Genomic DNA, 22883 nt, shown 5'->3' with positions numbered 1-22883 from the left:
AGCTGTGATATGATTGCCGATCCTTTGATGAAAAGAGTCCGTGCAGAAATTTCATTACGCATATAGGATTGATGAGACTTGGAAGTGTCTAAGTCATGAAAAATTGTTTTAAAGAATATCCCAGGCGGAACAATTATCGGTCCTTGGAAAAAGGGAGTTTATGTGGAAATTTCATCAAGCATGTGAGCTTGGTTGGACTTAGAAGTATCAAGTGAATGAAATTTGTTTGGGAGAAATATCTCGGATGGAAGCACACAAGGAAATCAGTCGGCCAATGTGGCCAAGTGGGAGATGTCACGGCATGGCTATATGGCCTCGGACGTTATGCACGGAAGCAAAATCATCGAAATCAGATGTGAATTGAGGGAGATATGGATTTTCAAAGATAAGTGTGCAAAACTGGAAAAACCCAATAAGCTGATGGCGATCGACCGCCAATCTTCTTGTCGACCACCAGAGACCTTCTATATTTTTTATTTAGGCTCTGTTTCTTTCGACGTAAAATGGGCGTAAAAGCAAATTATACACCCATTTTTACACTACTGTATAATTTGTTTTTACGCCCATTTTACGTCGAAAGAAACAGAGCCTAAGCCATAATGTGTAGTGTCCCAGTCGACAAAGGGTCTTTAGTATTAGCCGTTAGAGCGTAAAAATGGCTGGTTTTGGTGTCTCCTCTCTATATAAAGGGGTGTAACCCCTCTAAACACTTAATAGACACTCATAAACTCTCTTTGAACATATTTTAGAGTGTTTTTACCCTTGTGCCTCTCGTTGAATGATCTTTGAAGGATTGGATTTAGGTTCTTCAATTGTAAATCATTTGAGAAATTTCTGTGAATGATTATTGTATTGGTCTTATGAGAAGGCACTGTTTTTCATCTCTCTTTTATCTCATTGTAATCGGAGAGTGTTGAGGCGTAGAACTGCCTCAGTCGGCAAGTGTTGAGGCTTGAAGCCACCTCGGTTGGCAAATGTTGAGATGTGGAGCTACCTCGATCGGTTCTTTGGCAAGTGTTGAGGCACGGACCCACCTCAGGTTGTAGTGATTTGATCTTCACCCGCTAAGATCGGTTTTAGTGATCGCCACCAAGGGTTTTTCGTGGAGTGGATCGATGTCAATCCAAGATTTGGACCGAACTATTATAAAAAAAATCTCCGGTGCACTCTTATCCCTTCTTTTTCTATTCTTTATGTGCACTTGTGTTTTTAGCTTCCGTGTGTTTGTTGAAATTTGTTCTTTGATTTAATTTTTAATTAATCTTTTTAAAAGGGCAAAAACTTTATAACATTTCTAACACTTTGTTTTTGGATACATGTTACATATTAATTTCAGCTAAAGATAAATAAATCTTGTTTGGCCAAACTGCTGGATTAAAAACATTGGTCAAACTGCTGGACAAAATACTATTTCGATGATTTGAGGAATTAATTTATTATATCCTGTTAGAATAAGTAAGCTTGTGAAATCAAGAACTAGTAAAACAAATGCTATAAAAAAATGATTTCTTGCTTGCCAGCACGGTGAAGAAAATGTCTTAACACTCTTCCGGCCAAGAGTATGTTTTAAAATAGAAAAGAAGCGGTCCAAGTAAGAGGGCCATTTCAATGAGATTAGATCAGACAGGGAAGACGTCCAAAAATGTTCTATATATAGCAGCTAGGCTTCTTCCTTAAGCCCACAACCTCCATAGCCACTGATTGAACTGTGGGATCATTTCTGCCTTTTGGATACTTTATACAAAAGTTGTTCAAAGATGGCCACTCGTTCTATTCTCCTCTTAGGGATGCTGGCTTTCACTTGCTCTCTTGCCTTCGCCTCTGACCCAAGCCCATTGCAAGATTTTTGTGTCGCAGCGCCCAATAGCCAAGGTATGAATTGCAAACATGTCTTACTTTATCATGTTATGTTCTAAAACTTGTGTTGTTTTTATAGAGCTAATTGAACCTAGCTTTCTAAATCTCTTATTCAAAATCTCTTGGCAGTGTTGGCAAATGGGTTTGCCTGCAAAGACCCAAAGCTCGCTCAAGCAGACGATTTCTTCTTCACCGGGCTCAACAAACCGGGCAACATATCAAACCCGCCTGGGTTCAAGGTTACCCCAGTCAATGTGGTGCAGATACCAGGACTCAATACTCTTGGCATCTCCATGGAACGCGTAGATTTTGCACCCTATGGTCTCAATCCACCCCACACTCGCCCACGAGCTACTGGGATCTTTACCGTCCTCGAGGGCACCTTCTATGTTGGATTTGTAACTTCCAGCCCCGAAAATCGACTCATCACCAAGGTCCTTCAAAAGGGCGACGTGTTTGTATTCCCGAAGGGTCTCGTTCACTTCCAACGCAATGCTGGTTATGGCAATGCCGTTGCCCTTGTCGGTCTGAGCAGCCAGAACGCTGGAGTGATCACCATCCCAAATGCGGTCTTTGGATCCAACCCACCCATCTCCGATGATGTTCTTGCCAAAGCCTTCCAAGTGGACAAGAAAGTAGTTGATCATCTCCAGACCATTTTCTAAATGAAAAACACCCTAGAACCCTACTTCCCCGTTGCAAAACTCCCTATATTGATGATTGGTGTCAACAACATTTTTTTATTGTTAATGTAGCTGCTAATACCATTGGTTTAGCAACACTAAATAGATATTGTTTTTTTATTTAAGGAAAACTCTTTCTTATGTGCAAGTTTGCAAATCTATCCTACTGTACTTGTGAGTTGTGGGTCCACCTTGGTTTATCTATACCATCGACATCGTAGGAGAGTAAACGGTAGTAAATAAACCAGTAAGTTGGTAAGCTAAGCCAAATACAAAGTTAGTGTAAAAAGAGAAGTCATAAATAGGCGAATTGCCTCGGAATTGGGGTGGCTGGTGGAAGAAAACGGGGCAAATTTATTCACTTACTCACAACTCACAACAGAACTGCAGATGTCGACACTATAATCAACTACCGCTAATTGAAGAAGGCGTTGTTTGATCTTTTATACTTTTAACACTATTTATGTCTACAAGGCACACGTGGTCCCTCTTTTTGGTTGGCTATTACATCTGAATATTTAATATCAAGGAGGTTTGAACGACCTCCTTGATATTAATGACCGGCAAGTTAGTGAAAGAGAACCACCTGTAAGAAGAAGAATAAAACCGGTGAATGAAATGTGGTGTTGTTATAAAAAGTAGGGGGTGCAGTCTCGGTCCCTTTGCCGTTTTGTTTGTCTGTTCTTTGCTCTTTATCCGTTGCGATTACTTTACTTTCTATTTATCTTCTATTCAAGTTTCGGTTCGGTTCGACCCCCAAACCGAACCAAACCGAAATTTGAATCGGTTTGGTAAAACCAAACCAAAACCAAATTTTCGGTTCCGTTTCGGTTTGGTTCCGCAAATTTTGCCACCCCTTACTCATAATCATTGGAAATATTCGGTTTCGGTTCGGGTTCGGTTTGATCCCAAACCGAAATTTGAATCGGTTTGGTTTAACACCACACAAACCGAATTTTCGGTCCAGTCTCGGCTCGGTTCCGGTTCGGTTTGGCTAATTTTGCCACCCCTAATTGTATGGTTGCGTTGAAGTATCAGGGCCAAAAAAAATGTACCCAAACCCACCCTCAGGGTCAGATTTTCCAACCCTGACCCTGTTCGGGCTCGGGGCGGGTCAAGGCTCATAGGGCCAAACTTGCACCCCAATGGATACTATTGTTTTTTTTGGGGAAATGATATATCAGTCCCTCATTCTTTACAGAGCCACCCCCTTTTAGGGTAAAAGAGGAGCTGTGCATGACTTGATAATGCACTAGAGGGGCTGGCCGAGAGAATCAAGGGGGTCGAATATATCACTTACCTTTTTCTTGGAGGGTCAAACTGTCAAACGGAGGGGACAAAAATAAATCTTTGTTTCATGCTTCTGGAAAACTACACGTGGGAGAGAGCTACGTGCGAATTTTATTGTGAAGAGACGGCAAGATCTTATCTTCATGACCCCCATTGAATATTGAACAAGCTTCTCATGCTATCCTTTGCTCGCTCTGATACCCATGTGAAACAACCAATTACTCCAAAAGCGTGTTGGAGAGGACGTTATTACTATAACATCCAATTCCCTGCTTGTTGGTAGACCATCAACTTATGAATGCGAATAATACAACTTTCTAATTGATATGGTTCGCAAAGTGTGTGTGTGTGTGTTTTTTTTTTTTTGGTAGATAAGCTAGGATCAAACATACGACCTCAAGGTTGAGATACAAAAAATCGACCATTGAGATACAATCCCAACCCCTAAATGGTCCACCAATTAGATGACAAAGGGGCCCAATTTTGGAGTTATGGATGTGAATTCACAAGGGATGCAACCCTTCTATTCCATTTGTGAAAGTTTTGGTTGCTCGCAATCAAGGCTTGTAGGTCTCACCACAAAGTGCGTTGAGTTGCAACTATTAGATGGTGAGTTCAAGGCCACTTACCTATCAAAACACAAAAAGGTTCGAAGCTCCCTGTTTATTGGCCAGATGCCCTCTAACGTACAGCAATTGGGGGTGTTTGACAGATGTGGCTCAAGTAGTTTTTACAATATAATCACAATGCCCTCTAACGTACAGCAACAGTGGCTCAAGTAGTTTTTTCAAACTAGATCATTTGTGTGTGTGTGTGTGTTTGACAGATGTGGTTTCGCGTCACTAAGGCAAAGAGATGTGCATAGCGCCAATGCTTTTAATGTAAAATATATGTGATTTTATTTATGAAGTAAAAATAGAGTCTGACCTTAAAAGTGTTGAGATATTAATTAGTAGTTATAAGGAAAGTTACATTACAAGATTTTTTTTTATTTTTTTTTATCAATAAGCGTTAGGCAGACCCCTACCAGAATATTAATTAAAGAAAGATGATACAATAAAAGAAACAAGGACACTCCCCCATCCTTAAGACAAGGCCTAAGGAAAGGGCAGAACAACCAAGGACATGTTGTCCTTAAAAAAAAAAGCTCAAAACAAGCAAAAGAAGAGAGAATACACATGCATCTCTAGAGCCAGTCGCCAAATTAAGACCCTATTGAAAGGTCTCTTCATCTTCTGGCTAAACTTTCTTGCTCTCTGACTCTTCTTCAACTTCTGAAACTCCGGGGATCCAATTTTTCTTCAATGGAAGAGCTCTATTTTCTTTTGTTGGGGGTGATCTTTTTCATCCACTTCGTGTTCCGACTCACAACAAGCAACATTGGGTATAATTTCACTACTATCTGTTTCATCACAGATATCTTCAAGAATTTCATAAGGATTTTTGAAAATGAGCACAATGGCTGAGTCGGTCATTTCAGAAACTCGACCATTTCCACATATTTCTTTCTCCAGGTTGATTCATCCACTTCCAGTTACATTACGAGATGTTTAATAGCGATAAAGAAATCTATATTGATAAGATATTTAATAATTAATAGAAACTTAATCTTATAAGATTTTATATTATCGATTATGTAAAATATATATTTAGAAGATTTTATATTATGGAAATGAGTTACACAAGTTTTACGATTATGTATGAAAAGTAGAACATGTGTGTGATGCCGGTAACAAGAGCTCAAAATTTTAATTAAGGTATTTAATAGATATAAAGAATTTTACGTCCTATGATATTTAATATCTATAGAGAAATTTACATGTACAAAATATATTATAGCTATAAAAGAAATTTTGAAATATAATTTATTTAATATTTATAGGAAACATTATGTTGATAAGATTTTAAGTAACCTAGCTCTAGATCACCGAACAAACTTCATAGTGATAATGTTTTAAGTAACCTCGAGGACCATTCGATTCATCCATATGAATGAGACAAATATGAAACATGTGCGTCAAGGTCCTATCTCAAAGTTAGTCAAAAAGGGTGGCTGAAGTATACGCCAAAACATCATTTTTGTGAGACTCGAACCCACCACCAAATCTAATAACCCTAACCCTAACCCTAGGCTTAGTGTTTATTAGGTCATTTCCAGTCTACCCCATTTGAGAAATCCATGATAGGGAAATGACATTTCCATCCTTCATCGTTGCATTTCCATCCCATTTTGAGGTTGGAACTTGGAAATATTGTTAATTTTAGGTAAAAGCAAACAAAGGAGTAGGGCTGCACATTTAACCGTCTAAACCGATAAACCGCATTTCGGTTCGGTTCGGTTCGGTTTTTAGTGCCATTGGTTCGGTCGCAGTTTCCGTTATTCATAAACCGAATGGATCAGTTCGGTCACTGTTTAGAAAAATTTTGAACCGGAAAAACTAGGGCTGCAACTCGGGTCGAGCGGGTCGGGTTTTGGAGAACCCAACCCTACCCGAGAAATATCTCGGGTCGGGTCGGGTCGGGTTTTTTCACGTTGACGCAAATTTTTAAGGAAAATTCTTGTTTGGCAAGGCAACTCAACTCATAGAAGCAGAAATTACACTCACATTACACTTGAATCAAACAATGATGTAATTACACTCACATCACACTTGAATCAAACAATGTTGTAATCAAACAATGTTGTAATTACAATCAAACAATGCTGAATCAAACACTTGAATCAACCCAACTCATAGAAGCAGAAATTACACTCACATACAGTAACAGTGGGTGCGTGGGTTTTCACTTTTAACTTTGGGATAATTACATTTACACCCCCTCTAGTTTCTAACACATCCACCTCCACCCCTATAGTTTAAAACGTGACAAATACACCCCTGTAGTTTCAATTTGTTTAAGGTTTGCCCCCTTAGCTGAAGGTTCGCCCATAGATTGAAGGGTTAGGATGATCCGATGGAGCTGATTTTTTGGGCACACCATATCTATGTCAGGACCCATCAAATGAACGCTTTGGATCATCCAAATAATGTGGGCCCCTACCCGAATCCAAACACTACCAAAAAATCATCCAAATAATGTGGGCCCACATTGTTTGGATGATCCAAAGCGTTCATTTGATGGGTCCTGACATAGATAGGGTGTGCCCAAAAAATCAGCTCCATCGGATCATCCTAACCCTTCAATCTATGGACGAACCTTCAGCTGAGGGGGCCTACCTTAAACAAATTGAAACTACAAGGGTGTATTTGTCACGTTTTAAACTATAGGGGTGGAAGTGGATGTGTCAGAAACTAGAGGGCGTGTAAATGTAATTATCCCTTTAACTTTTAACTAACAATAGAAAAAAATGTACATACTATAACTTATGTAACTCGGGTCGGGTCGGGCCTCAAACCCGGCTCGACCCGAGATTCATGCGGGTTTTTGAATGCTGAACCCGGCTCGACCCGAAACCCATGAAACCTGAACCCGACCCAGGCTATTTTCGGGTCGGGTCGATGCGGGTCGGGTAAAACCCGGCTCGAGTTGCAGCCCTAGGAAAAACTGTTTACTGAAAAGGCATTGCCGGTTCAAAAACAGTTTTTTACTGAAAAGGCAAGGGCAGTATAGTCATTTTCTACATCATCCAAACCATAATTTACTGTTTCAGTTACAAAATGCCCGCTATAAATAAAAATCCCAAACCCTCCTGTAAACAAGGGGAAAAAAACATTTTTCATTTCTAGGGTTTTTCCCCCAATTTCTAGGGTTTCAAGCTCCACCCATATTCCTGTCGGAAAATTTTGCAATTTTTTCGGCGAATTTTCTATGATATTCGGATCTTTACAAGCAAGATCATGCCTCTTCTATGGAAGAAGGCAAAGATCGGCCGAATTTCGCGTTTCGTATCGGATCTCCGATCCAAACGAGGCCGATCTTTGCCAATCCAGACCGGTTTTCCTATTTCCCTAGCCGATCTAATAGTCCAAAACCGAGATTGCAAAACAGTCCAAAAAGAATCTCAAACCCTCTCATTCTCTTACTTCTTCCAATTCTGGTGTTTCCAAAGAAAATCCCAAGATATTTCCGTCGTTTTCTGAAGAGAGTTTTTCGACTGAAATCAGCAGTGATTTCAGCCCTTCAATTCCCAAAAATGACAAAATTTCTCCCAGATGTTGTGCCATAATCTTTAAGGTGTTTTTCGTTTTGGTTATAATGTTTGGAACGAAAAAGATTGCATTAGGCCTCACATTGTGGGCATTTGCGCTTTTCTTCCTTGAATTTGTAGGAAAGTGTGTGCTTTTTGTATTGGAACCCTGTGAAGATTCAAGAAGGAGCTTGAATGGTGCATTGGATTCTAACAGGGGGGATGTTGATGTGGGGAAAGAAATGGAAGAAAAACGAGCAATTGAATCTGATTCGGATCCGTTTGAGTCTGGAATGAGATGGGAATTTGAGGCATTGAGTTGGAAGAGAAGAGTGAGTAGAAGGGATATTGTCAAAGTTGATGAGGTTAAAATTCGGAAGGTGTTTAATGGCAATTTCAAGGCCAAGTTGCTGAAGACTTTTGTTCCGAAGAAGTTTCATAGTGGAAAGGGTGGGAAAATTAGTAAGGAGTTTAAGTTGGATTCGAGCAGAGAAGAAGTATCCGATTGCGGAATAGAAGAGAAACTAGGTGGAAGAGAAGATGATGATGATGATGAAAAGATTTGTAATTGTGATGATGTATCGCATATTGAACTCCAGGAGGCAGATATTCTTAGTGAAAATATATGTAGTGTAAAAATGGGCAATTGGAAACATCTTGTTTTCTTTCTGGTTGTACTTTTTGGACTTGTCGGAGGTCGAGTTATTGCGCTCGTGCTAACCATAGCGTGGTATCTTCTATGGAAATCAGCCCAAACCTTGTGGAAAAACTTTAAGATGTACAGAAGTGAGTATCTTGTGTAAGAATCAAATTGTAAGTTTAGGCTCTTTAGGGAAGAAGCCTTGTGTGTATCATGAATTTGCCCATTTGGGTTCTTCTGGGTTTAATTATACTTAAACCATATTCGCAATACCCGAAGGTTCAACATGTTGGTGATTCAAGGTATGTTGAAGTAATGTAATTGAAAGGAAAATATACAAATACAGATTTAAACTATTACATATTGTTGCTTCCTTCTAATGGCAGTAACATTACATCTCTCATATGCTCTTTGATATGTATGGAAGATGTACGCATGGAAAGAAATCTAAATGGATAAACACTGCAATCTCAGAAACATGTTATAAATCATGAGTCATTTATATTTCAAAACAAAAATTATGAATCCTATCTTTTGTACATTTCTTGTCGTGAGCTAAGATTCAAATTTTATAAATGAACCATTACTGTTTTGAAACCTCCTCTCAACGCTTTCATGGAATAAGTGTTCTTTGTTGGTTCAAATAAATTTTGCTCTTCCAAATCTCTGCTGTATCTTTTAATGGGTTCATTAATAACCAAGGAAATGCAGTCATTAGACCATGTCATCTTCTAACTTTGTCAGCGAGGAAGGATCCAGCTAGAGCCTTTACCATTGCACATTCTCAGCCTCATCCAGTACAGTAAGCCTATGTGATGTGACTGAACTAATTTAATGATTTCTTTTACAATCTGCTGATGAAAACTCCGCATGGATCTAGGAATTAACCTTCCTTAGAAAAAAATGCACTTCACCAAATGAGGTTGCTTTCCTGTTAACCTTTCCTTAGAACATGAAAAAATTAACTGCACCAAAAGAGGTTGCTGTCCTCTGTCCAATGCTGCAATAAAGGAGTCAACCCTCCAAGCTATGAATCTATGCTTAACTGTTGGGACTTCTGTGTCATTTGTGTCATTCCCATGGATCCCTCCACATTTTCATCCTTTTTTCTCTTTTTATATGCTTTATTCCTCGGATTAGTTCCCCTTCTGGATGACTGCAAAACATTTTTTTAACCAAATTTTCTCTATGATTTTCCTTGGACCCACTGACAAAGTCGTTTTCTTTAAGATTCTCTTAATCTGAGTAGATCTCAAAACATATAATGCAAAATCCCAATCATGAATTGATTGAGACATAATCAACTTCTTAGCTCTCTCGCATGCAAGTATCCCTTCTAAGTCAAACTCACGACTCTCCATCATGCTGGCAATTTTAAATTCATTGGAGACTAGTAGGAGCCTCAAATGATCAAGGGCAAGCTATCTGTGTGAAGCAAGACATCCACTTGTAATTCTGTTTCAAAAAAAAAAATGGCATCCATTTGTAAAAGGTTTGCATTCATTCAGTTCATTTCTCTCCTACAAGGTTAAAGGTGCACACTGCACGAGGATCCAATGCAGATCTGAGTTGGGTCGGTGAGGGTGATTAGACATGCAGGGAAATTGGACCATTATTCTTGGTGCCATATTACTTGCAAACTGTAAAATTAACTGCAAGCCAAATGATCGGGATGATACCTTCGTTCTTGTCCATCTGTATTTGTTTTATCATAATATGGTTCTCTCATCTTGCTTCTCCTAACTGCGATCTGGACAGTGCTTATTCAGAGACAGTGTTGCTTAATTTCACGGTTTAGGATCTATCAGTGCCATCTGTCATCTTGAAGAAATAATCTCAAAGTTGTGACTAATCAGCACTAAAATATAGACGAGAACTGGCTTTGATCTAAATTACGTGCATTGGAATCAAGCTAATCTGCAAAAGAATCTGTAATGGTTGTATAGATATATGCTTCAAGAGAATGTCATGATGATGTATTGTTTACGGATGCATAAGTTCATATTGTAGATCACCTTTAAGCCTTCCATTTTATCATGTGATAAGTACTAATCTGATCATCTTTGCGAGGAATTCTGTAAAAGAATGTCACATCAATGTAACTAATGGACACTTTCTGGTGTCTTCATTGTAATAAATGTACAAATTTATAGTTCTCACATCTTAATATCAAATTTACAGATTAAGGTTTACTTCAACAAACTAATCCCTGCTTCCTTTTTCATATCCAATTTCTTCATTATTCTTCTTGTCTCCGCAGCATCATCCCATCGGCCAGCCAATGCATAGAAATTTGATAACAAAACATGAACTCCATGGCTCCGAGGATTCAACTTGGTCAGCTCCTTCGCCACCTGTTCTCCAAGACCAATATCAGTATGACTTATGCAGGCACTAAGTAGAGTCTTGTAACCTATGATTCTATCCTCCAATGGTATAGTTCTAACCAATTCCGCTGCCTGGTGTAACAAACCAGTTCTACTCAAAATGTCAATCATACACCCAAAGTGCTCAATCTGTGGTGTGATTTTGTAAACTTCTACCATTTGATCAAACCAATGGAGGCCTTCATCAACCAGTCTTGAACGGCCGCATGCTGTTAAAACAGCCACAAATGTGGCTCCGTTTGGCTCCGTTCCTTCTCTTTGCATCTGAGTGAACAGTCCCAAAGCCTCCTTCCCATGCCCATAATTTGCAAGCCCCATAATTATCGTGGTCCAAGCGAAAACATCTTTATCTTTCATTTTGTAGAATGCGCCAATTGCATCCTCTAGGCTCCCACATTTCGCATACATATCAATCAGAGCTGTTCCCACAAAAGCATCTATTTTTATACTCTTTCGGTGGATAAAACGATGAACTAATCTACCAAATTTTAAATTTGATAAGCTGGCACAAGCTGAAAGCACGCTAACCACAGTGTTCTCATCTGGTTTTACCATCTCAATCACCATTTTCTCAAATAGTTCCAAAGCCTCCTTCGGACGCTTGACCTTTACATACCCACTTATCATAGAATTCCACAAGACGAGATCTTTCACAAGTATCTGATCAAAGATCTCATGAGCCAGATCTACGGAGCCCAATTCAACATAACCATTGATCAGAATAGTATATGAAACTATGTCTCTTACACCCATCTGGTTGAACAGTTGAAATGCAGTACCCATGTCACCCCCTTTAGCATACAAACCCAAAAGTGCATTATCCAAATTCATATATCCAATCCCCATCTTCAATCCATAACCATGGATAACTCTTCCATAACATAGCCCTCCCAATTGCGAACAAGCGGACAGCATAATCACCAAAGTGATCTCATCAGCTCCAACTCCATCAAACACCATTTCCTTAAACACCACCAACACTTCACGTTGCAAAGTAGGAGTCGCGGCGTAGGCTGCTAAAATAGAGTTCCAAGTAACCAAGTCTCTCAGAGGCATTTCGTCAAACAGTTGCTTTGAATCATTGAATTGGCTCATGACCCCATAGATGTGAATCAAAGAGTTTTGTATGTAAACATCAGAAACTAGACCTGTTTTTACAAGATGGGTATGAATTTCTTTGGCTTTTGGGAGATGAAGTAAACAACTGCAAGCCTTTATTACAGCAGGGTAAGTGTGATTATCAGGTAAGAGAGAAGTGAATTGCATGAAATGGTTGTAAATGAGAATGGATTTGATGGGTGCGGGGCTTTTGGCATAGGCTCTAATGATGCAATTCCATGTGAGGGTAGTGTGAGTTAGGCCAGCTGTGATGGCTTGGGCGAAGATTTGAGCCAGTCTTTTGAGGTTCTGAGAGGAAGATTTGAGCAATAGCAGTATATTTGAGGGTCCATTCATTAGATTGAGGGGAGATTTGGTTTTGCTGTCTCTTAGAAAGTCTTCACCGAAGCTGTAAAACCTCTCGGCAAGAACCTTCTTATTGAAATGACAAAAATACCCCTAGTACAGCGGTTATTTTTCAATTGGGCAGTAGTTCATTTGGTCAAGGCTTTATGACTCAAACCTTGAGACCGTAGGTTCAATCCCAGGTTACATACCAAAAAGGGGAAGAAATAAAAAAAAAACAAAAAAAAAAAGGCTGCATTCACAATATGCAAGACTCGGTTGTAGGTATAGTAAAATCAGCTGTTTAAATGAAATGATGAAAATACCCTTAGGCCACGTTTGGATACCTCATTTTTTATATTTGTATTTTGATTTGAGTTTTGGTTACAAATTACATCAATCATTCTCATGCTATGTTGTACGAGAGAGGAAGGGAGAGAGGGACGTCTTGTTGCTGCTACAGCCATGGTTTTAAACGCATTTCGGATTTCGGTGGAGACGGACACCGAAATGGCTGAAATCCGAAATGTACTAAATTTCGGTAGAAATTTTAGAAATTTCGAGGGAAATTTCAGTAATTTCGGCAAAATTTCAAAAAAATATTAATTTTTTATTGCTTTACAAAATTTCAGCCGAAGTTACCGAAATTTCGGCCGTTTCAGCCCAAAAAACCGACATTTCGCACCTCATTACCGAAATTTCGGTTTCGGCTAGGTCCGAAATATGTGCCGACACCGAAATTTCAAACCATGGCTATAGCAAGGTCGAGGAGCAGCGAGGGTGGAGGTAATTGCCATAAATATGGATTTCCAAATAATGTCTTGCAAAAAAAAAATCTGATTGTAGCTAATTCGGAAATTGAAGAATCCGATGCAGTTCCAAATCTCAACTGCAAATGTGAGAAATCCAAATCCAAATCTTGTGGATATCCAAACGTGGCCTTATTTTATTGGAAAACTTTAGTTGTGTAAGATGTACATGAGCCCATCCTCGTGGCACCACTGCTCATTACAGAGAAGGGTCAACAACAATTGATAGAGAATGTGGTGAGAGCGTTCTGGCACGGTACGCGTCTTTGTAAAGAGGTCTTTGATTAAATTAACGGCTTTGACTATCGGATGTAAAAGATCCAGAACGTGACGGTGACGGCTGTAGGTTCCGTCACTTTCGGAGACAAAAGCGCTCACTTTTTCTTAGCTGGAGCCTGGAGCATCCAACTTTTCTTCCCTATATAGAATTTACTAGAGACCATCGCAGAAGAAATTTTGCGGAACTGATGTTTCATTTGAGAGAAGCCATATAGGTTCACTTTTCATAATATTTTGTCTTATTCATTTAATCCATCGAATATGGCTGCTCTCTCATTCAACAGCCTATAAATACATAGAAATAGAAATAAATAAGAATCTGAAGAAAAAAATCTTCGGTATTTGTTCCTAGAAGAAGCGATTTCTAGGGTTTTCAGAATCCAAGATTTGCTTCTTCAACTTGGCAGAACTTTTACAGGTCAGTGTTTTTCAGCAGTTTTTTTTTGGCGATTTTATGCTTTTCATTGGATTTTCTCCGATTTTTGAGGTCTTGATTTGATGATCTGAGCTTTGGAGTTTTTCCTTTCGTGGATTGATGATGAAAATACTTTTTTGAGGGGTTTTAGATTTTTTTTTTCTTTCTTTGTTTCTAAGAAACAGAGCCCTTAGGAAAACTCTCATAAGCAAAACTTAAAAGATTAATATGCGGCCCCTTCACATAAATCGTGATTTCCTATCTCCCCTTTTGATCTTATGCATCAGCCTAAGTTGAAAAGAACACGCCCTCGAGTTCGCAGCATTATCTTCTTCCTAGCTATCGCCATAATACAGAATCAAATGTTTCACGTTGAACACGTCGTGTATGTAGAGATTGTTAGGAAGCGATAAGCATTACGGTTTATCTTCTTGATGATTTCACATTGGCCAATCTTTTTCTCTTTTCATGTTGTTTTGCTCACCCATGGGAAGGTGATCCTTCGTCGGTATTTCTCATACAAAATCACCTACTTTTAACAGAATTGCTCGGCGAAGTTTATCAATGTTCCCCTTATATTTCGCATTTGATCTGTGTCTTCTCTCGAACTTCTGCATGAAGCCTTATGAGATGGCAGATGAGACACCATATCAGCTGCCTTGACATTGACTCGGCCTTTCAATAGTAAAGGAGCCAACTCGAGAGCACATAGAGGGTTGCGTCCCATAATTATCTCAAATGGGCTCAACATAATAGTCCAATTCCTTGAACGATTGAAAGCAAACTTGACTAAAGGTAGGGTCTGGTCCCATAGTGACGGAGTATCCCCGGCCAAACTATGAATCAAATTACCATAGATACAATCTGTATCCCACCCTGTTTGGGGGTGATATGACCTGTTAAAATTTAGGTTGGTACCTATAAATCGCCACAGAGTCCTCCAAAAGTGTCTCACGAATTTTCCGGTATTGATCAGATGCTATGGAAATAGGAAACCCATGCAAGTGTACAACCATGGAAAGTACTAAACGGGCAATGCGAGAGGCATCCATCATCCACGGGCAAGCTATAAAGTGAGACATCATCGAAATTTTGTCTAACACCGCGAAGACAGAATCAAGACACTCTTGTACGTGGTAAGACTACAACAAAATCAATCTTCAACTCTCTCCATGGAGCTTCAGGTACAAGCAGTGATGGATAGAAATGTGGCAAACATAACATCGGGCAAAGCTCTGTTCTACATTAGGGATCCATCGAAAGGTGCCGTGTTTCATACGCTCTAAGTGTAAACGATGCGATGATATTGTTGAAGTTTGGAACGATCCATCAATTAAAAACTGTGAAATCATGGAAACTCCTCTCTCCTGTAACTGTAGTTGGTACAGGCCAATCAACCTCCACATTCACCTTGTACTGATCAACTGATGACGTGGTCAGTCATGGGGATAGACATCTCGTAAATTTTCAACTTGCATAGCGTGGATAGGACACCTCATAAACGGGAAAAATATGACTCAACATCGGAGCTATATGCCATGATGTTATCAAAATAAACAACTATCCACTTTCCAATAAAAGGCTTCAACTTTTGATTCATAATCTGCGTGAACATGCTTGGTGTGTTAGACAATCAGAATGGCATAACCGGTCACTCGCATAGTCCCTCACGATTCTTTGTCGTCTTCCATTTGTACCTCGGCCTAACCCGAATCTGATGGTACCCACTCTTCAAGTCAAGCTTTGAATACACCGTGCACCTGTTAACTGGTCCAACATATCGTTTAGGCGTGGTATAGGAAATCTATGTTTAACTATAATCTTATTGATGGCAGGGCTATCTACAGATTCTATATGCATCCTCCAAGGACCATCTTTCTTGGGAGTCGAAAGAGCTGGGACAATACATGGGCATAGTCCCTCACGATTCTTTGTCGTCTTCCATTTGTACCTCTGCCTAACCCGAATCTGATGGTACCCACTCTTCAAGTCAAGCTTTGAATACACGGGCACCTGCTAACTGGTCCAACATATCGTTTAGGCGTGGTATAGGAAATCTATGTTTAACTATAATCTTATTGATGGCAGGGCTATCTACAGATTCTATATGCATCCTCCAAGGACCATCTTTCTTGGGAGTCGAAAGAGCTGGGACAATACATGGGCTCATACTTTTTCAAATATACCTTGTTCTTACTGTCCCATGCTTGTTCGGACTCATACAATAATGTGCCCGATTTGGTTCATTCGCACCCAATTCCAAGTTTGTGTTGTTTCATATCATGCATGGGAGTTAGTCCTGGGGGAAATCTTCAGGGAAAAAATCCATAAACTCTTATATAAGTGGCTGAACCCTATTATCAATGATACCATGGGCCGACTCCTTGCTGACCAAAACACACACTACATGGGCTGCCTCAATACCATTCGAAAAAATGCCATAAGGGAGGGAAGATTAATACTCTCCCCAGATTTCGGCTTGGCTACACTCGTAGAGGGCGGGAAAAGAGACTAAGCATAATTTCGATACATTTGCCACACTCCCCTTTTGTGTAGTGAGTTGTAGTTATGACTTGACCTCTTGATATATCACTTTCTCGCAACTGCCTTTATCAATCACCAAAGAATGTACTTTCCCGCCAATGGTACAAGTGGAGTGAAATATGTTGTTTCACAACCAATCATGCTCAGACTCACCTGTCGGTGTGAGAAAGTTCTCCGCATTAGTAAAAGCTCACTCATGTTGTCATGCACTACATCTTCCTCAGGCACATCATCGAAAACAGGTGCAACGCCAAAGTCTACAATACCATCGTCAATTTGTCATCCTCCTCAACGAGAAATTGCTTGCCTTCATGGCTGTAGTTCTTTCATCATTTTGTAGCTCTATGGCCAAGTTTCCCACATTTGAATCATTTCGAGCTGCTCGAATTGCCCGTAGGCATATTGGATTGGCCCAGACTTGTCCTCCTAGGGATTGAGGGTAAAATGAAAGTCGACGAGTGTGCAATAGGGTTGTTGGCTTGGTAGTCCCAACAGGGAGTCCCACACGAGTTGGGGCCAGTCATGCTTGTTTTGTCGCCTTCTCAATGAGTAGAGTCCTCTCGCCTTCTGAATGAGTAGAGTCCTCTGATGAGTCGCTGAAACTTAGACAAGTCATTTAGCACTAACACCTCTTGTATATGTTGTTGTAATACCTCGATGTAACATGCCATTGATTGCTCGTTACTCTCCACCTAATCATTTTGAGCCATCAGTTGGTAAAACTCCTCTGTATATGTGCCCACATTCCTATTACCCTACCTCAGATTTTGCAACCTCTGATGCAAGGTCCTGGCAGAGTTCAAGACCAAGAATTTTGTGCAAATATGCTTCTTCATCTTTTCTCAATCAATAAGCTTCCCTTTGCCCTGTTGCAATGGAAAACCTTCAACTACTATGCAGCAGGCCGACCATGCAGCCTAGTGGCAACTAGAGGAACCTTTTAATCCTCCGGCACTTAAACTCAAGTACTGATTCCATGATAGAACATCAATTGATAAATTCCTCTGCGGTCAAACCTCCTAAAATTCCCTAGGTTTTGTTGCAGTCCGTATCAGGAATGCCATCTGCTTCAAACATTACAAATTGTCTGTCTTGGGGTGAACTTATATGCTTAGTTGGGGTTAGAGAGGTTTTTTCACATCAAGCATGATGTTTTCAGTTGAAGAATGACTGTGCTATCGAATATTCTGCACTTCTGTGGAGCGAATTAAATCCAAGTTGGACTGGCTTATGAGAGAAAACAATTTCTGACTTGATTCCAAGTGTAGGTTTGCACTTAACTATTCTTGTTTTAGTTGGCATTTCATTTTAGAATTATTTGAAATCGTATTGTAATTTTTTGGAATAATCAAATTGTATTTTAATTCATTAAATTATGACATCCAAACTCTGTTTGTAGCAGTCGTAGTGTATGCAATGAAGCAAACATTTTTTTTTAAAGATGACAAATAGGAAGCAAACATATCACACACTAATCTTAGGGTAGTTCACCAACAATATTTCTGCTTCAATTCATGGTTATCTCATTTCCCATTCATCTGGTACTGCGGTGAAGGATTAATCCCTGGGGAATGGTCGGAATGGACCCTTTGTTATGATCCAATTACTTTCTTAGGTGGAATGTTGATGATTATGCGAGTAGGTTTGATCTTTAACCAAGGCAAATTTGCATTCCTTTTCCATGCTATTTTTTATGATTCCGGCATCTAAAGTATATATTTCAGTATAATGTGTATGTGAAGTCTCTGGATTGTTGAGACTGATGTGTTTCGTCATGTTTTTTGTTCAATGTATCATGCCCTAGTAGGGTAAAATTAAAAAGCTTTTTTTTTAATGGAATTACAAAACATTCTTTGCGGAGCTAAAGTATAATATATTTACTTTCCTGTCTTTCTAAGAATGAATAGCCTAATAGCATTCACTGACTTGCACGATTTGCAAATCTGAGCTGGTTAACTATTTCTTTTTGGTTGAGTTGAGTTTATTTTATTTTCCGTGCAGTTTATTTTGTTGTTCTAAGGTTTGTTATACATTTTATTTTAATGATTAACCCACCCATTTTCATTTAATCATGGTTCCAGCTTTACAAGGCGCCAAGATGGTTGTACAGCCATTTACCGTGGACTTGAATAAGCCTCTTGTTTTCCAGGTTAGCTCATGTGGACCTTCCATTCTCCCATTTTTTTCTCAATTGATGATTCAATAGCAATTAATTATTAAACCGAATCATTGGATATAATGTCATAGATCTACTCATCTACCTAAGGTCCAAATTTTAGTTTTTAGGTGCCAATATCAAATTAAGGGAGAGCATTAAAGTACCTTTGGGGTGTCCTTGTCAAAATTACTAAATATAGTACATTCATGATTACTAAAAATAGTAAGTTTGGGTGCCTACGAAAATAGTAAGTTCACACTTTACTAAAAAAGGTTCAGGTATACTAGAAATAGTAAGTTCACCCTTACTAAATATATTAAGTCCTTTTCAAAATCAGTTCATTGGTATCCATAAGCCCACTATCTATTAGTTTTTGTTTAGGAGTTCAGAGATGTTTTAGTTATGTTAGGAGTTCTACTTTGTGTTGGAAATTGGATTAGTTATTTGGGTCTTATACTCTTATTAGAACAAGTGGACTACACCTAGTCGAATCATGTTAGAAGTAGGAGTTAAATTTAGTTTAGAAGTTTAAATCTTCTTAGAATAGGGGTGTTATTTTTCCATTTCAAGAAAAAACGTAGGGGTGTTATTCTGTCTATAAATATAAGCCTTTGGTCACTTTTTGAGAAAAAAAAATAGAAAGAAGATTTTTGCTCTCAAGTTTGGTTGAACCATAGCCCCCTCTCCCTCTCTCTCTCTCTCTCTCTCTCTCTCTCTCTCTCTCTCTCTCCCCCTCTCCCTCTCTCTCTCTCTCTCTCTCTCTCTCTCTCCCCCTCTCCCTCTCTCTCTCTCTCTCTCTCTCTCTCTCTCTCTCTCTCTCTCTCTCTGAGGCACTTATCTAGCTTTGAGAGGAATTCCCACTAAAAGTGTTGTGGGATCATATTACTTTTTGTTTTGAGAACTGCACACTCGGTTCCCAAATTGATATTTACACCCTTACATATGACACAAGCCCGGCCATGCGAGCAAGGTTGGACGAAATGGCCTTGTGGCCCTTGTCACACTCCTCAACCGATTTGGTTGTGGGAGAGAGAGAACAACTCAACAACCTGTATCCAATCAAAAAGTGAATCAGGGGTAGAAATATCACTTCCCATATGCATATTTGTATATGTTGGAAAATGATATATACACTTCATTGTTTTAACAACAGGACATATTTCCTTATTTTTCACTTTGTTGATTATAGAGATATGATATCCACACTCCATTGTTTTAATAACAGTTTTTGCCTCCTTATTTTACATTTTTTTCTGCTTAGCTAAGCCAAGTCCCAAAAATCTATCCACAGCCAATCAGAAAAGTGTAGTGAGGAATCCCATCATCAAGACAAGGGAGTACGAATATAATTTTCGTATCATTTAGAAATCATTCTGGTAGTACAGCTGCTTGAAAATCACATCTAGAAGAATTACGTTTTGCATTTTTCCTGTGATCTGACTATTGACCCTATAAATTGTAAATGGAGAATACTAATGGTTTGATGACACCATATAGGGACTGCTAAAAAAGGCCATTAATGAGGACTACTTAAAGTTCCAATCTGCTTCCATTGACTTTGGTGGTTGGGTACCATAATCTCAATTCCATTTAGCATTTGAAAAATGCTTGAACATTTTTTATTCCCTGCAAATGCTTCAACAGCGGGAACATGTTTTGATACTGGGACAACTCACTTTGTTTTACTCTTCTCTGATTAGCTGCCGGGAACTTTTTGGTAATTGTAATAGCCCTTGACAGTTGGTTAAATAATGTAAAACAAGGTGAGTTTGTCCCATTATCAAAACATGGTCGTGCAAATATCAGTTCCCTTGGCTTAATGTTACCTGTTTTCTCGCCACTTCCTCAGTCCTCTTCCAAATTCCTGTTCTACAATTGCCTACCAGTTATTGATTCTTTTAAACTGCACCCCAATGTGTAACAGTTTTCTGTGATTTGACCTTTGGAAATCTTTACAGGTCGGTCATCTTGGTGAAGATTACCAGGAATGGATTCACCAGCCTATTGTTAGCAAGGAGAGCCCACGTTATTTTGGTAGTGATTTCTGGGAGGTATTGCCATGTTGCCTTGTACATCGTTAAATCAGTATGCAAGTCTGGTTTAACATTTCATTTGCAACTCATTTGCAGCTGTAACAGTTCTTAACATGAACAGTGCAGTGGATTTTCTTTTACTTATTTATAAATATGAATAGATTCATTTCACTTTGAAATTTCATTTATTCTTTATTATAATTTCAATTGAAGTTCCCAATCCAATAAAATACTTATTTGCAACTTGTAACAGTTCTTAACACGAACAGTATGGTGGGTGATCCCACTCATCTGGCTCCCAGTTGTGTGTTGTTTTGTGACCACATCCATCCGAATGGGCCTTACGATTCCAAAGGTAGCTCTTATGGTGTCTATTGGTATATTTGTATGGACATTGCTGGAGTACACTTTGCACCGCTTCCTTTTTCACATCAAAACAAAAACCTACTGGTAAATTTTATACTTGGTATCTGGGATTTCTTTCTTCATCGACTTATTTAGCTCAGCTGGTCTTCTTCCACTAAATTTCTTTCTTTCCATTCAGACACTCACATATTTAGATGCTAAAGTTTGCTAAAAAAATCATTTTCAAAAAAAAAAAGTTTGCTAAAAAACTCATTGCAGGGCAAACACTGCACATTATCTTCTTCACGGCTGCCACCATAAACACCCTATGGATGGATTACGCCTTGTTTTCCCTCCTGCCGCTACAGCTGTTCTACTACATCCGGTATGTTTCCCCTTATTTCTTTTTTTCTTTCTCATTTTCGCTTGACATTGTCTTTCATTTTCAGTCTCCAGCACAGCAACACCATGCTTCCTAACTCTGGAGGGAGCTTATATTTCAGAACAATATTAAATTTGTCTGTTTTACAGCCATGTTAATTATACTTACAAATACAATTTGACCCCCAACATGATACTCGATCCTGTTTGTTTTGGATTTTGAGAACCGATTGCGAGTCCAAAATTGATTATTAGACTCAAAATTAAATGTAAGTTTTGGACTCTACCATTGGTTCTCAAAATCCAATCAAACACGGCCTTATAGTTACAATTTGTTCTCTGAAAGGTTGTATTATTCTTGATACATTACTTTCTGTGATGTAAGTGATTCTTTCTGTTATGTCTACTAGTTTTGGAACCTGATTAAAGTTATGTCGACCCCTTCTACGACGCCTGCATTGGTCGGAGGCGGCCTCTTGGGTTATGTTATGTATGACGTTACTCACTATTACTTGCACCACGGACAACCATCGAGACAAGTGCCTTGTCTCGAGATCTAAAGGTGAGAGGAAAAATAAATTAAAAGCTGCATTTTGAAAAATAATGGTTAATGTTCTTGTTAGAATTGTCTGCAATGGAAAAATAATGGTTTGTGTTTATGTTTTACCAGCGGTACCATTTGAACCATCACTTCAGAATTCACGACAGAGGTTTTGGGATCACTTCTTCTCTCTGGGACAAGGTGTTTGGAACGCTTCCCCCATTAAAATCTGCTGAGAAGAGGTGATAATTTATTGGGTGGATTGTTGAGTTTTAGGTTCTTTTAGTCGATCAGCGTGGGCTAAGCTTACTTGAATGTTTCTGTGGTTGTTATTGTTATTGGTTGGTGGTAAGCTTGGCCTTTAGTTTAGCGGGAGTGTCCTCTTCATTTATATCTATTCTTTCTTCTCTCCAATTTTAGCAGTTCCCTAAGATTTGGCTCTCTTTTTTTTTGGGTAGTGTTATGTGGTTTTGTCACCCTTCAATGGAATTTCTGCCGAAAAAACATGCATTAACACTCTCTCTCTCTCTCTCTCTCTCTCTCTCTCTCTCTCTCTCTCTCTCTCTCATTTGTCAAAAGTAATTTGGCGGCCCCTCTTTTTCAAGATAGAGGTGCCACCCATTTGAATAAAATGAATAGGACAAATTCAGCGATGGCTCTTTCCCTCGTAAAAAAGAGGACCGCAAAGTTATCATACGAGAGTTGGAAACATATTTCACCACCAGTTTTATTTAATATGTATACGTATTAGGGAATTGCTAGCGTCCATCGCAAAAGGCATGCGACAGGCCAGCCGCGAAATGCCTTTTGCGATGGACCTTAGCAATTCCCTACGTATTATATAGAACAGCTGATGACAGATCTTGCTGGACATACGAAAGTAGAGTTAGAAAAGTATGTTTTTGACGAGCCACAATAACACTGATCTACAGATTATTACAGTTTACTT

General features: G+C 39.1%; 1 protein-coding gene and 2 pseudogenes across 2 annotated transcripts; 2 read left to right on the top strand and 1 right to left on the bottom strand.

Moving 5' to 3' along the window:
- The first annotated feature begins 1693 nt into the window (after positions 1-1693).
- LOC143883340 (putative germin-like protein 2-1) lies at positions 1694-2681 on the top strand. Its single transcript, XM_077386699.1, has 2 exons — positions 1694-1872; positions 1987-2681. Exons 1-2 carry the CDS (start codon positions 1758-1760, stop codon positions 2520-2522), a joined length of 651 nt encoding a protein of 216 aa, XP_077242814.1. The 5' UTR covers positions 1694-1757; the 3' UTR covers positions 2523-2681.
- An 8107-nt stretch (positions 2682-10788) lies between these two features.
- LOC143882782 (pentatricopeptide repeat-containing protein At2g22410, mitochondrial pseudogene) lies at positions 10789-12441 on the bottom strand (annotated as a pseudogene).
- Positions 12442-13786: 1345 nt separating this feature from the next.
- LOC143883339 (dihydroceramide fatty acyl 2-hydroxylase FAH2-like) lies at positions 13787-22453 on the top strand (annotated as a pseudogene). Its single transcript, XR_013252365.1, has 7 exons — positions 13787-13935; positions 18558-18625; positions 20593-20685; positions 20921-21117; positions 21292-21397; positions 21804-21955; positions 22064-22453. The product of XR_013252365.1 is annotated as a dihydroceramide fatty acyl 2-hydroxylase FAH2-like (transcript).
- The last annotated feature ends 430 nt before the right edge of the window (positions 22454-22883 follow it).

This window comes from Tasmannia lanceolata, unplaced genomic scaffold (genome assembly GCF_043159265.1).
Source record: "Tasmannia lanceolata isolate RefF3 unplaced genomic scaffold, GAP_Taslan_0.1 ptg000008l, whole genome shotgun sequence".
In the NCBI taxonomy this organism is placed as follows: domain Eukaryota; kingdom Viridiplantae; phylum Streptophyta; class Magnoliopsida; order Canellales; family Winteraceae; genus Tasmannia; species Tasmannia lanceolata.
This window is presented reverse-complemented; position numbering and strand designations above follow the sequence as displayed.